The 14,962-nt window shown below is 38.0% G+C and overlaps 1 protein-coding gene across 5 annotated transcripts in view; it reads left to right on the forward strand.

Annotated features, from left to right (window-relative positions):
• FHOD3 (formin homology 2 domain containing 3) overlaps positions 1-14,962 on the forward strand; it is a 368,131-nt gene that overhangs the window by 164,798 nt on the left and 188,371 nt on the right. For all 5 annotated transcript variants that reach the window (XM_066327035.1, XM_066326999.1, XM_066327008.1 and 2 more), the window contains exon 4: positions 3,018-3,085. In XM_066327035.1, the coding sequence (XP_066183132.1) occupies positions 3,018-3,085 (68 nt within the window). The remainder of the gene's footprint in view (positions 1-3,017; positions 3,086-14,962) is intronic.

Consider the following 14,962-nt stretch of genomic DNA (forward strand, 5'->3'; position numbering starts at 1 on the left):
TCTCTGTCTGCTTCAGAGGGCAACACTTTGTACTGCTTATGTAAAACAAGCATTAAAAAGCATTTACTATCTAGTTTCTGAATCATCTGCAGTGTGAAAACATTGTAAGCAAATGTGGCATTTCTTCTCTCTCTCTTTTTTTACTTTTTAAATTTTTATTTTATGTAATTATTTTGTTTTCCTGCCATTGGAAAGGAGCTCAGAACTGTTTTCTGCCTTTCGGTTTCTGCTGATTTTTGTAGCCTCAGTTGCAGTCTAAAGCTTTCAGAATGAGCCCGAGGTCCCTGGCATGATAAAGTTACTGTTAACAATTGGGAATTATCTAAGGATTTGAGGGCATCTTAGCAAGTGTCCCCCAGCTGTAATCTGAAAAACAGCGTGCACAATGAAAGTACAAGCATTTTCAAGGGTCCATGCAATACTTTGGCTTATGCAGGCTTTCCTGCCCTGGGTGAGGTTCATCTCGGACTGAGATTTTCTAAACCTAAACATTTATGATGTAGCAAGGCCACCTCACTTTCCTCCTGGGGTTATGTTCAGTGAATGTTTCTGGTGGCACTGCAAGGAGTGGGTGTCAAGACTTGGCAGAGTGTGTTGCCGGTGTGCAAGAGTAACAGGTGAAGATGCTGTGGGCTTGTATTTTTGAGCTGATTGAACAAGATCATCTCTGCGTGAGGAGGTAACTGCGAGTGTACATTGCCCCTGGGAGAAGATGTCAGAAATGAGAATACTTACCTGGACTGTCACTCCTCAGATTTTCAACCCACCTCAAACATTTGCAACACGTGCCACAACTGTGGTCAAACTTGATACTTGCAGTAGTTGTTGATTCTTAGCTCTAGCCATAGAACCCCTTTTTGAGCTGCAGACAGTAACCTCTGTGCTCCTTGCTACAGACGAGCAGGGAGAGCATTGTTTGTGCTGACTGCCAAGGATGAGGTTATGCTCTGTGAGAAGACCAAGGAGAAAAAATGTTCAGCATTGTTCCTCTGAGATGTACCAAAAATCTTCACGCACCAATGAAACAACCAGTGTTATGGTACCATAACAATGGTTTGTTAGGACTTCACCCTGGGCTGGGATGATGATTTCTGTTTAAGACCAAGACCAACAGATGGCATTTGTTAGGACATTGATATTTATGTACAAAGTTGCCAGGACTTTAAGAAGTGGTGCCTCTCTTAATTAAGATGATAATGCACTGCCTTGTTTGGAGACATTCTGCTCATAATGATGCTGGTGAATTATGAATAGAGGGAAATTAGTAATAACAAATGCCAGATGGAGGTAACTTTCAAAAAAGAATATTTTGTGTAATGTGGCATGTAAAGTTGACAGACTGGGTCTTAGAAGATCTTTATTATTCTTTAGCCTTTCCTGACAAAATTACCCTTTATCCTGCCAAGAAATGTGGTCCCACATGCCAGTGTGTTTTTAAGTGAGAGTAATTAAAGTGTGCCTCTAAGTTTATAGCTTGAAGTGAAATCCGTTCCTCCAATGGGTTGTCAGGAATCTATAAAAAGTGCAAGAAAGGAGACAACTTATAAAAACAATAGTTTTGCCAGTTCTGTACTTTCTGCCTTTGAAATCAGAGGCAATTAGGGATAAACAAAACAACTTTCAAAGTTAAAAAAAAAAAAAAAAAAGTGTTAGTTCTGCTGACATTTTACTTTATATTTTTTCTTGGGTTGAAGATGACTGTTGGGAATAAGAAATGGTGTTTTTTTTTTCCTAAAATTAAACCCTACCTTACTTGATTGAAGTAAAAAATGATCCCTGAATTAGAAATCGTTGAATCCTTAAATGCTGGTCCCTTTTTTGCAACTTCTTGACAGAGGAAAATAAAATTTAATTTGGTTTTGTAGTATAAAATGGTAATTGAAAGAGAAATAGACAGGGGAAAGTAAGAAATAAAATGTTGGGATTTGATATTTAATTTTCTCCTAAGAATGTTACCATTCCATGGACATTCCTGCTTTGATCTCAGGACCTGCTGGCCTCTGTCCATTGCAGAGAGGGTGCTTTCATGATCATTTGTGGGCGAGGCAAAGTGTGTCATCTGAGGTGACCATGAAGATTGGATTTTCCTTTATCATTGCCCTTAGATTGCAGTAGTGTAATAAAATTAAATTTAGGACTGTAGAAGTGTTGCATAAAGTCTCTTCCTAGCAGACGCATTAAGCATAGAAGTCCAGGAAGATCTGAAGAGCTCATCTTCTGCTCGAGTATCCCTTCACAGTCACAAATTTGCAGCAGCAGACTTGAGATGCACAGTCCAAGACTTCTTCCACAGGCTCAAACACTTTAGCAGGGTTCAGAAAGATTGCAGAGTTGCTTTTGTCTTTAAATTATTTTTGTGAGAATGCATTAGTAGGGGAATAAATGAAGTAATACATTTCAGTATTGGATGATGAAAAGAAGGCTTCTGCTTCATTTAGAAAAAGGTCAAGATCAGTTTTCAGGAGAATAAAACACTGTTTTGAATTATGCTAAGAACAGACTGTCCGACTATTTCTGGTATTAACATTCATTGCTATTGGAGAAAAGATTTAACAATAGAAAGATGAGAACATGAGAAAAGAATGTCTAGAGGGAAGGCAGTCAAGGATGGGATTCAGTGGCTCTAGCTTTGATAACAAAGGCAAAGAGTGGTCTCAGCCGAGTCTTTTGAGATTAATCTGGTACTTTCAGTAAACTCTACATTTACCTTATTGCAGAAAGAACAGTATTTGTAAGCATTTTCAAAAACTCCAGAGAGAATTCTTTCTTACTGATCTTGTTGAAGCTATTGTCAATTTACCTGGGAGATGCCATCTTAAGTTACAGACAACTAAATCCTGGTTTACATGCACATTTAATGAATAAGTCCTACATCTATATTTTAAAAAAGCTAATTTTTAAGAGAAGTTTGCTTAATGGGAAGTGGGTACTATGATTCTTTCAAAAGCTGTACTACATTCTTGCTGTGGTTTTGTTTATGCTGAAGTTTTTTCTGTTGTCTTATTTTGTTTTCCCAGAAAAACTTTACAATTCCAATGGACGGGAGCTGAGACGGGCACTTTTTTCCTTGAAACAAATATTTCAGGTGAGCAAATAATAGCTGTCTTTTCTGTGAATCTGAATGTGTTTGAATGTAGACTGAATTTATAGAAAAATATTTACGGATATGTCATAAAGGTGCTTAGTAGAGCTGAGGAGAATATGGTAGTGACTGATCATTTTAGGGAAAAGCATGAATGTTCATTATGGAGGAAATCTGAATTGACTCCTGTGGGGAAGTAGGCAATGTGATAGACAAGTGGGGTGGTTGATAAGAAATTTGCTTGAATTAAAATATTGGATTTCAGATTGGTTTTACTGGATAAAGGAGAAGGACTTGGGAAAACTGCAGGACTGCAAGGAAACTTGTTGGAGAGAAGAGGCCAGGAAAAGGGAAAAAAACCCTCATCTGTGAGAATTAGAGCATATTCTCAATGTGCTTCTAAAATGGAATTTATTTGAGACATTCCATTTTCAGTAAATATAAGAACAATAAGAGGAGCACTTCTCCTTTTCTAATGGATCCAAATGGAGGATGACAACCTAGAATCCTTTCTTTAGCTACAATAGGTAGGTGGAAAGATTCCAAAAATCTTAGTTTAACATTTTTGCTTTGTTTTAAATAGACATTTATTCTAAGAAGAATAAAAGCGTTTATGAAATCCACAAGACAGCAGAATTGAACATTTTCTAAACACATAACCGTTTTTATAGGTTTCAAAGATAAGCACTTAGAATTTAGAAAATGCCAGAATTAAATTTTTTCTAAACAATAGGAGTGAGTGGTGGAGGGTAGACCATTTAATGTTAAATTTTGGTAGTTGAAGATGTATTCTGGGTCAGAAAACTGTCCCTGAATTTTGAAATTTTTAGACAAAGGAGGAGTTCCAATTCAAAACAGTCTGGTCATCTCATGAGCGCAGATTGGGAAAACCATTGTCTCTCCAAGAAACATTGTGCCTCATTCCCAGAGGGAGACTGCTTCAGAGTCACAAGGATGCAAGTTGGGTTTCCCTGTGAGCTTGCCAAGCATGTGGACTGTGTGCTCACAGGAAATCAGGCAGGTTTCCAAGAGTCTTCTCTGGTTTCTTCTCTTTTTGTCCACCTCAGCTGTTTCTGGGAAATATTTGTGTTTCTCTGCATTTGTGTGTTACACAGATAATCTGGGCACTCACACGTATTTAGCAATGATGCTGAGCCTCTCTTCCCACGCGTCCTGCACCTCCCATGCCCTTCCATCACAAATTCTCCCAGTTCGGGTATTCATAAATGTCCTCTCCCCTACAGGTGTTTTGAAGTCTAGTAGGTATTGCTGAGCACAAGTGCTCGGTTCTTTCAGAGAACAGACCAGTAAGATCTCTCTCTTCCAGCTGATGAGTTGTTCTAATGAAAATGTTGTATAAATATTTATCCTAGTTAATTTAGGGGTTGAGTGTGTTGAAGAGTAACGAGAGAGAAGGGAAAAGCAATGCACACAACCCCTATCTGTGTATTAGTTTAGTTTTAAGTGAAACCTGTCTGACTGTTTCAGGACATAATTTTCCTTGAAGAATTTAACTTTCTTGTTTTCTAATGTATGTGGTATGGAAAGGAATTTGGGAATTACCGCATAGAGAAGCTCTTTCCAGTGGAGCTGTGGGTAATTGTCAAGCAAACATACCCCTAAAAAAAATCTACAAATACTCTTAAAATACAGGTTCTCTTAGGAGGGACTTGAAAAGTATTCCTCAGGCTGGAGAGTATTCATTAGAATATGCTTAAGTATTTGAGGTAGTACACTTTCAATTGGAAAACAAGCCCCTATCAACCTGGGTTTACCTGCCAGCCTTGCTGTCCTTAACAGCATTGCTAAGGGCATCTTTTGAATATTATTTTAGTTTATCTCATAATGGACCTTGAGAGAGAATGTAAGGTAATTTTTGTAATAATTTTAGAAAGAAAAACTGCTTCATTTTTTTTTTTACTGAAGAAAAATACAAGTAAATACAAAATAAGGTTATATTCTAAACAAAGCATTCTTGTCCAAAATCTCTTTTTCTCTCTCTTATTTTTTATTTTTGTATATGACATGAAAGTAATGAAAGTATGTTGCATTGGAAATTTATCATTATGATAAAAGTTTTTTTAAAGTGTGTTTTTCAACATTAATACATTTTTTTGATTTTTCTATGCCATTATAGACAGTATTTTAAATTCCTTGAGAGTGTAACATTTTGGAAATAAGATGTTGACTTAAAAAGAGTGTTTTCATAATAACAAGTTTTCAGAGTGTTATGGAGACTTCATCATGTATTTAAGTGCCAGGACAGCTCATAACACCATTTTTTTATAATTTCATCATTGCTGACTTGATTTGGCACAGTTCTATGTCAGGATCATTTTTAATTGAAATACCTTCAAGGTAGTGTGCAGTCTCTCATTTGCATTAATTGGGAATAAGCCCAAGTTTTACATTGAATTTGAATTCCAAATTGTCGGAGCTCTTGATTTTTCACGTGAGGCCTCAGCAAAGCTTAGCAATGTTTGGCAAGAGCAGTGTCTTTGTTTCAAATTTTAATGAAAGATTCGTTTGGCAAGTCCACACTTGGAATTTCTCTTTGATTTCTTCTGGTGGGCTGGTTTTGGCAAAATGATAAAGGTTATGTGGAGCGTCTTTCTTTGACAGAACTGCCATTCTGTTCCAGTCATTCATTCTGAAGGGGTGAGAGAGCCACAATCATCTTTTTCTGGATTGTACTGTAGTTTTTTTCCTCTGTTTACCAGTATGCTTTTTGACAAACTTACAGAGTAATACGTGATTGACAACCAGTACAGTTTCTCTCCTTTTGAATGGATTTTCTGACAGACTTTTGAATTGCCTGGTTCTTGTATTTATCAAAACCTCGTGATTTTTGGGCAAAGTGCTAACACTTCCAAACGCGTTGAGCAGAATCGAACCGAACACATCACTTAGAAAATCAGGCTCAAAAAACGTTCCTCATTTCATAAGAGAGTTAAAAATACATCTTCTTAAAGCATTTAATTCAACATCAATCTTAAGAGCAAAAACCACAAAAATAAATGCAAATAGTGCTGTGAGATTTAAGTGATATTAAAAGAGTTTATTTAACACGGCCTGTGAGACAACAGAATGTAATATGATGCAGTCATGCTTTAGAACCTATAAGCAAGTATACCTTGTAGTTACAAAGCATGGTTTCAAATCATGCTGATTGCATAATTTCAAAATAGGAAATAACTGGATAAGAATATGGTGCTGTAAGAAAAATAAGAAAGCCATGAAGCACATTTCAAGTCTGTTGAAATCTATAACCTTGTGGAAATCTGCTTATTAAATCTGCTTATTATTATTTTTAATCAATATCAATGAATGCATTAGGTTTTCTGAAAAGCAGACCTCAAGTGTATATTTTGAAGTCTTCAGGAAAAAAGTTCTGGTTTAGGATTGTTTTGCCTACAAGTGTCATTTGACAGGTGCAGCAGATTTCCCTTAGTTTTCTTAAGGAGCCTAGATTCCTATATTGTGTTGTGATCGGAGTACCAAGGGACACAGTTACAAAATTCTCCTACAGAATTTTCATCTGTTGTTGAGAAATTCATTAATCATTTTTTACAATTGAACAATTGAGCTTTGTGTTGAAAAATGTCACAAAGAACAGCTATGTGGGGGCCCTGGAAACATTAACTAGAAGGTGTTTGGAAGACACAATCTTATCAGTGAATGAAATCAAATGTCACACACTTCAGCTGCTAAGGAGTCATCAATCATCCTTAGGAGTGCAGGAGTATTCTCTGTTTGCCTCATTGATCTCAAGGAAGGAGGCTGCTCCTTCCACTCCTGCAAGCATGACTGATGACTCCTTAGGGTTTGAAGCTGTGTGACACTTGATTTAGGAGCTGCTGTCATCACTTGTGAGGAGGCTGCCTGCCACCTCTCCCCTTTAAGAGCCTCTTGGAAGGGTTCTTGGTTAAACCATGAAAAAGAGAAGCCTTCATTTCCTTCCCAAATCAAATTCACCACAGTTCTACGTAGCAGTTTACAGATCTATTTAATCCTGTTCTACTGTTTAGAGATTATAAATAAAACAGATATGACACATTAAATGTCAAAATTAGTTTCTCAGTTTCATTAGCAAGTAGAGTGCCTTCTTTGTGTCTAGACAATGTTACAGACTGAGATCTAAACAGTGCTTAATGAGAGTAAAAAATGTAAACTGCTTACGCCATAAAGATAGCTTAAAACTGCGTAGCCACCAGTATTTGTTCTTTAATCTCTGTGAATATTTGAATTGGGTCAGGAAATGTTGTTTAGTATGATGCCCCTGTCTACTTTGGCTTCCTCAGGTATGTAATACAATGCCTGAATGTTGTTTGATCTGTTGCTTCTCTGCCATGAAGAGTATTCCTAGTAGTGTCTGCTCTAGGTGACTCTTCTAGGAGTTTTTAATTCTGCTATTAACTGGAAGGACAAACACACAGTGTGTTGATGTATCTGCTGTCTATGAAAGGTGCAAAAAATGAAGTTCTGTCCCCATCACGTCAGTGGCATAAAATGTCTTTAGTTTCACTGCTATTTTTGTCTCGTGGTTGAGTGTACATAGGGAGATAGACTGTAGTAAACAGAAATAGGTACAACAGGACTTTTTTTTGTACATTTCCAGCTAAATGCCATTCTAGCAGGAAAGCAATCAAAGATTTTCTGCCTAATAATTGAAAAGCTTAAAGTGAGACTGAGGTGTGACTTATTTTTACTTGCTTACTTCTTGCACTCACACAAGGAAAAAAAAAAGTTATATGGGAAAAAAGATCTTAATATCTGGGCCTTATTAACTGAATTAAATGAAATATTGAAAGCAGAATTGTGCTTAGAAATTTGTTCAACTTGTTGAGTAGGAGAGCAGTTTCTTTTCTGTGTTCTTTCAGCCTGTTTTAAGAACTGCAGCACAGCTCAGTTTCCTCTCGGTGTTCTGTTCAACCCAAAAAGGCAGCCCAGCATTTTCAGTAGCAGAACCTGATGATAACTGAGATTTTTCTCAGGTGAACATGGCATCCTCCGAGCTACAAAATTAAGTTCAGTGGGAGCACTAGAAGTAAATATTAAATCATCACAGTAATATGGCCTTCTACCTTCACTCCCCTCAACAGATGCAGGAATCAGGCAGGTTATGTAAAAGGAGTGAAGTTAATGACCAAAGTCACAGAAGAAGGAAAGCACCATGTTCAGAGAAAAGGGGAAATAGGACTTTTTGAAGAAGATAGTAGTGAAGATTAGGCAGGATCACAATAATCCAGTCCTGGTAACTGAAGAAAGCAAACTTACAAAAACATAAGTGTGACATGGGAGCAACTTTATTGTACACGCTAAGGATCCTTTCTTCTCTAAATTTTGTCCTTAATTAGCTGAAGACAACAGTAATGTGGCAGGGGGTGTTGGTTACATCCACTGAAGAGATCTTTGTTTTTGTCTTAGTTGTGTAAATTTCTACTTCTTTCTCTACATGTTACGTGTCAATACGTGTGTTTTACTGACTTGTTATCTATCAGAAAAATGTAAACATGAAATAATATAGGCTGATTTTTTCTCCTTGGTCTAACCTAAATTTCCCCTCTTTCAGCTTGTACCCATTACTCATTGTCCTATCACTACAGTTCCTGATGAAGAACCCCTCTCTGATTTCCCTGTAGGCTCTCTTCAGATACTGGAAGGTTGCTATGAGGTCACCATGCAGCCTTCTCTTCTCCAGGCCAGTCAGCCTCAACTCTCTTGGTTTGGTTTTGTAGGAAGGGTCCTCCAGTCCTCTAGTCCACTTCATGGCTCTCCTCTGGACTTGCTCCAGCAGATTCATGTTTTTCTTATGCTGGGAACACCAGAACTGTGGATAGCAGTCCAGGTGGGTCTCACCAGAGCAGAGCAGAGGGGCAGAATCCCCTCCCGCACCCTACTGGCAGTACTGCTTTGGATGCAGCCCAGGATACAACTGGCTTTCTGGGCTGCCAGTGCACAGTGCTGGCTCATGCTGAGTTTTTCATCAACCCAAGTTTTCTCCAGAGGGCCTCTCTCAATCGCTTCTCTACCCCACTTGTAAATGTGCCTGCAACTGCCATGACCCAAGTCACTTTGTTGAACTCCATGAGGTTTGCATTGACCTACCCCTCAATCCTGTCAAGGTCCTTCTGGATGACATCTCTTCCCTCCAGCAGCAAAACCGGGGATAAATTTTCATTGTCATCACCAGAAATTAAACTTTATATCACAGGCTGGCTTAGTATATTGCCTCACTGAAAGTAAGGAGGGGTGGTAAATTTCCATGCATGCTGTTGTAAAATGTTGCTCCATATAAATAGATGGAAGAATAGGAAAAAAGTGTAAAAATACTGATGTCTTTGTGTGATGTTATGGCCATGCTTCTACACAGATGTACATGAAATGAGTTGGGAAGGTGTAGAGACTGGTGAACAGAAGAAAATGAGTGGAGCCACAGCATAGAGGAGTGTAGGGAAATGTTGGGAGGTAAGAGGAATGGAAGCAAAGCTGGTGAGATCCGTAAAGTGGGTGAAGTGCATTTGCAATCAACAAGTAAGGGAAGGAGCTTCCATTGAAATACAAATCAGCTGCTTGATTCTTGCAGACCCTTTACTTAAATGCTTCTATCTCATTTATTTCTAGCAGCTGAGCAGTTCTGGGACATCCCAGTCCAGGGCAGTCTTGTTCTCAAGGAGCTATACTCCTAGGTGTACTGGTGGGAAATTGACAGAAGAAAGACAGCAAATGAACTTGTCAAACACCTGTCTTGGGGTAGTTTCTTGCAGTTACCAAGTATCAGGGAGTAGAAATACATGGACTCATTGTGGCAGCAGAGGACTCTCAGATCTGTGTTTGGTTCATCTTCTAAGGGTAATACCCTGACACAAAGTAGAGCTGAGGTTTCATGTTTAGTACAAGACTTGACTACTTAACCACTGGCTCATCTGGTCCATACACAGAATTGTTTTGTAGCTTCGTAAATAGTTGAGGTTGAAATGGCAACACAGTCTTGAGAATCTCGTAGGCCTTCAGTTTATGTATGGATCTGTGTCTATATTGTATGGATGTGTGTCTATACGTGCGTGTGTGTATGTTTTTGGAATGACTTCTTTCCAGATTTGTTTGCAATAGATGACTTGGCTTTTAAAATGAACTGAAACAAACAGTGACAATTGAATTAGATAATATCAGGCACTTCTGGATTGGCAATCTAGTATTTTAATTATATCAGTAATTTTGGAGTCCAAAGGACAGAACTGTAGTTTGAAGTGTGGGAAAGTAACTATAAATTACATCTTGGCAATCTGTGCTCCTTCAATCTCTTCCTGACTATGTTTACTCAGTTTTCAAGCCAGAGTGAGCTTTTCTAATGGCAAACATTGCAAGCCAATCTTGATCTGTAAAATGCAACCTGTTGCTTAGCCAGTAAAAAAGCTGGACTATGTAAATACTTTGGGATTTCTGTTTCTAATAGAGCACGACATAACTTTTATTGCTACATCATTTTAGTCTTGTCAATGGGAGTAATTATTTTGCTGGTAACTTCAGCAGATGTGATGCATACTGAAGGCAGGTAGCAATAGTTAAAAATGTTGTGGAGGCTTAGTTGTGATATATTTCAAATGTAGTCACAGAGGTTGCAGAGGTAGGCAGCTGAGAGGAATTGAGTGTTAATTTTCCATTGCTGCTGGGATGGTGAATCATATGAGCATTTGAAATTATACAGGGAGCCTGTGGATGTGAAGGCTCTCAGGTCATGAAGCATGTTCTGGTCTATGCTGCCACATGGCCACTGCTGCCCAGGGCAGTCAGATTAGGAGCAAAGTATGGGGTTAGTTTGGGAATTTTTTTTTTTTTTTTTCATGTGTGAGGGTCTGCCAGAGCCAGAGGAATGCTTAGGAAAAAAGATCTGTTTCCATTCTCATTGTACTATTAAGTATAGGAAGGGTGGAACAAGGACCTACTCATCAGTGATGCTATTGCTAATAGAAACCTGGATTTTATCATTCTGCCTTTATGCACTCATTAACAAAGAAAGATTTTGAAGTATACTGGGCAATATTCCTGTATTTTTACTTTCTTGTGGTGGAGTGCCAGATACATTGTCATTTGAGATTTATGCCAGCAAAAGCCTGCAGTCGTGCATGGTTTGCTCTTTGACCTACCTCCTCCTTCCTCCCTTTGCTCACCAGTCAGCTGCTGTCCCTCTGCCGCTAATTTACATCCCCAAATGAATGAAGCTTAATCCCTAAACCTTAATCCTCCTAAAACCAGCTGAACTTTGTGATCCTATCTTGACTTTGCAGGAGATTAAAAATAAAAAAGAGGGAGGGTGGGGGCTGTTTGAAAAAATGTGCTTTAACTTCTAAAGAGTGCAGCCATCTTTTATGTTTTTTAGAGGGCTAAAATACACCAGCATGTTATTGATCAGTGTATTTTTCCTTATTATTTTATTTTTTCACATAATCATTTGGGGTTTCTGTTTCAGTTCTGTTTCCTTGCTGTGTAGTGTGAACTTTTGGCAGGGGAATTTGAGGAAGAGGGCTTTTCAAGGGAGACCTTGCTCTGACATAATAATGTGGCCTGGGGACAGTGCACTCTGCCATGATACTGTTTCATAGATGAGCATAGCAAAGAATCAAAATTTTACCAGTGCCCTCTGAAAGGTAGGGATGCTTACTTCAAGAGCCAGGACAGCTAATGTCTGAATGAGCTGTGCCCTTTCTGCTCATAGGATCCTGTACTGATATGCTGCCAGCATCATGTCCCAAAAGATTTCAGGCAGCAAAGGAGGCTGCTCCTCCTCTTTAAGTTGGATATATATTTCTCCTCTTATACATGGTGCCCAGTGAATTTGCAATATTCTTCTTACCTTTTGCCTTGGTGAATTATCACAGTCTTGAATGTGAATTCAGTATATCTTTGTGAAGCTACAGTTTTTGGTCTATGGACAAAACCCAAGCTGACCAGATAATCAGAGTTTAAATCTCTCTTAACAGGGATGTTGCAGAGTGACAGAACAGAGAGGGAAGCTCCTCCTCTAGCAGACAGTGAAATGCATCAACCACTGGAGCTGGGTTTGAATGCAATCGCCTCTAGTAAACACACAGGCAAAGCTTAGGGAGGAGATTCTCCTGTCTGTGACTGGTACTCTGCCTGTGCTACTCTCACTTTTAGGCTGGATCACAGCAACTTTTGCATTTTGGAAGGTTTGGTCAGCACAGAATGTAACTGCTTGCTCTCTCAATAATGTGTCATGTGGAAAGCACAGGCTGGGGAACCTGGAAACCATGGGAAATGCATGGTTTTCTTTTTTAAAAGAAATGAACATTATAAAATGTGCAGTCTTTGTAACAGAAACAGGAGAGAATTGTACAAAATAGAATTAAATATGGGAATGCTTAAGCACACAGAAACAATGGGATAGCTTATTAAGGGGAGGGAAGCTCAAAACAGAAAATGAGATTCTTCTTGATGGAAATCTTATAGACAAGCAACTTGTTTTGGTTTATGATTCCTTGGAAAGACAGTACTCTGCACAGCTGTTAGCCACGTAAGAAAGAAATACATATGTGCATATCCAAGTGTGAATATTCACTTAATAATCCAGTTTCCCCAAATACTTGGAATGAAGCTTTCAGCAGTGCTTGTTAGATTAAAAAAAAAAATCCCCTAGAGAAACTATGTTCCAAAACCTCAACTCTTATTAGGAAATGAAGCAACTTTCTTGTGGCATAAAAATAACGATGCTTTGGGTAAAAGCTTTCAAACATATGGCCCACAGAAATAGCAGGCTTCAGAAAGATTTATCTTAAACAGTACATAAACAATTTATCTTTGCACGTGGAAGCTGCACATCAGATAAAACATGTTCTTGCAAAGTGCCATTCCTTAGGAAAATGTCTTCAGTTTCCATCTTCAGGTAAGACCTGCAAAACTACTTTAGAAAATATTTCAAATGGTTCAAATGTGCAGGAAAGGAGGCAATGGCCCTCACTACTTCTGCTAGTAGCACAAGAGCCTGTGGTACAGACTGCTTGATCACAGGATTTGTGGAGTCTCTTTAGTTGCTGGACTGAGTTATGGAGGTAAAAAAGTATGTTTGTGTGTTCTGTCAGCCACATAAGCAAGTTTTCAAGTCACCACTTTGAGTATACTTAGTGTCTTTTCTATTACACACTGGATGAAAATAGACATCTATTGCACAGACATACATTATCTTGTTTTGTCTTCCTTTGCGATGCCTAAAAAAGGGAAGAGACATGATCTAATTCAAGTCAGTGAATATACAAGCAAAATATAGTTATCTGATGAGGCCAATGGTATCTTTTTGTAAAGATTTTAAGTAGCCAGCCTTTGTGTCACTGCACAATCTTTACTGCAGAAGCTTAGCAATAAGCTTAGAGAGCTTTGCCTCTTTTGCTGCTTTTCTCATCAGTGCCTTAATGCCTGCTGATTAAGGGCTCATAAATCTTTGCAATATTAGCAGAGGAGTCCATTTCCGTAGCAAATGGCAACATTTCCCTGCCTCCTCCTAGCTGTTATCACACGCGTGTGGCATATACTTGTAGGTATCATTGTCACGCTCATGCCATATATTCTGAACAATGAATGCTCTCTTCCTGGAAACCTGAACCTCTTAACCACTGCTAGAGAGTAGCCTTTACTCTTGAGGTCACCTAACTTGGCAAGTCAGTGAGTTAATGGGTCTGAAAAGATTATCCTAGACCAAAATTGATGTAAACATTCTCCTTTCAATGTAGAACGTATGAGCTTGAATGCCTTTCATCTTCCACTGCACATTCCAGATGTTTCTCCTTTCCTCTCATAGTATATACATGATGGGATAGATAATGTACTGAGTTGAGATTTATGTCTAAGGCATGATGTGTTTGTACTCTACTTCATTACACCTTCTTTTTCCCTTTTATTTGGGAAAGGAGAAGTACCTTAAAAGCCTATTATTTTTTTTTTTTAATTCAGATTTGATTTGTTTATTCAGTGCTTTCCAAAAGCAGACTGGTTGGAGTTCCTCATCCCCTCTATTTCCTCTGCTGTTAACCTGCAATATATCTCTTTTCAGTTTAGGGTGATTCTATGACTTGGTTGCTTTGAAAAAGTTCAAGAAGACAGATCTTAAAATTTGCTTTAGAAAGGTCCATGTTAAAAAATAAATAATTAAATAACTAACTAAACAAACAAATAAATATATATCACCAACATAAAACCAGATTTTTGGCTTGATTTATTTTGACAATCAAATACTAGTTTCTGATTTTTCCCTAGGTGATGCACTAATATGTCTTCACTATGTAGGATTATGGGGAAATTAAAGTTACAGTGGATGTTTCAATTTTTATCTTTCACTGAATGTCAGCAGCCCTTAATTGCTAAATGCTGTTAAAAATTTTATTTTGTTTTTTGGGTTCGACATGAAAGACTCTGAAACTGAATTACTGTTAAAATCTCTGCTATATGGATTTTTTTTTTATCATCGAAATATCATTTATTTTTTCCCAAACAGGCATTGTAGATCTGTTAATAAAAGTCAGAATCTGCAGATCACAGTTATGCCTATTTTTCTTGTATTTCCAATGTTCTTTATTTCACTGTGTGTCAATACAGAATAGATTCCTTTTTTTCCTCAATTGAAAGAGAAGGCAACACACTTTATGCAAAATCAAAAGGTATGCTCAAGCAACAAGAGAAGGCATTTAAAGGAAAAGGAAATATAATTGAACTAGGATAACATTATAATCTGGAAAATTTGTGATTATTTCACTCAATAATTAGATTTGTTTTGTATATTGTTTCTCTTAAATTAGACAGCTTGTTACCATGACACGTAGCCTTAGTTTACCGGAACCTTTAATATACTTTACATTAAGCTTAGCTTAA

This window comes from Sylvia atricapilla, chromosome 1, assembly GCF_009819655.1.
Source record: "Sylvia atricapilla isolate bSylAtr1 chromosome 1, bSylAtr1.pri, whole genome shotgun sequence".
Lineage (NCBI taxonomy): Eukaryota > Metazoa > Chordata > Aves > Passeriformes > Sylviidae > Sylvia > Sylvia atricapilla.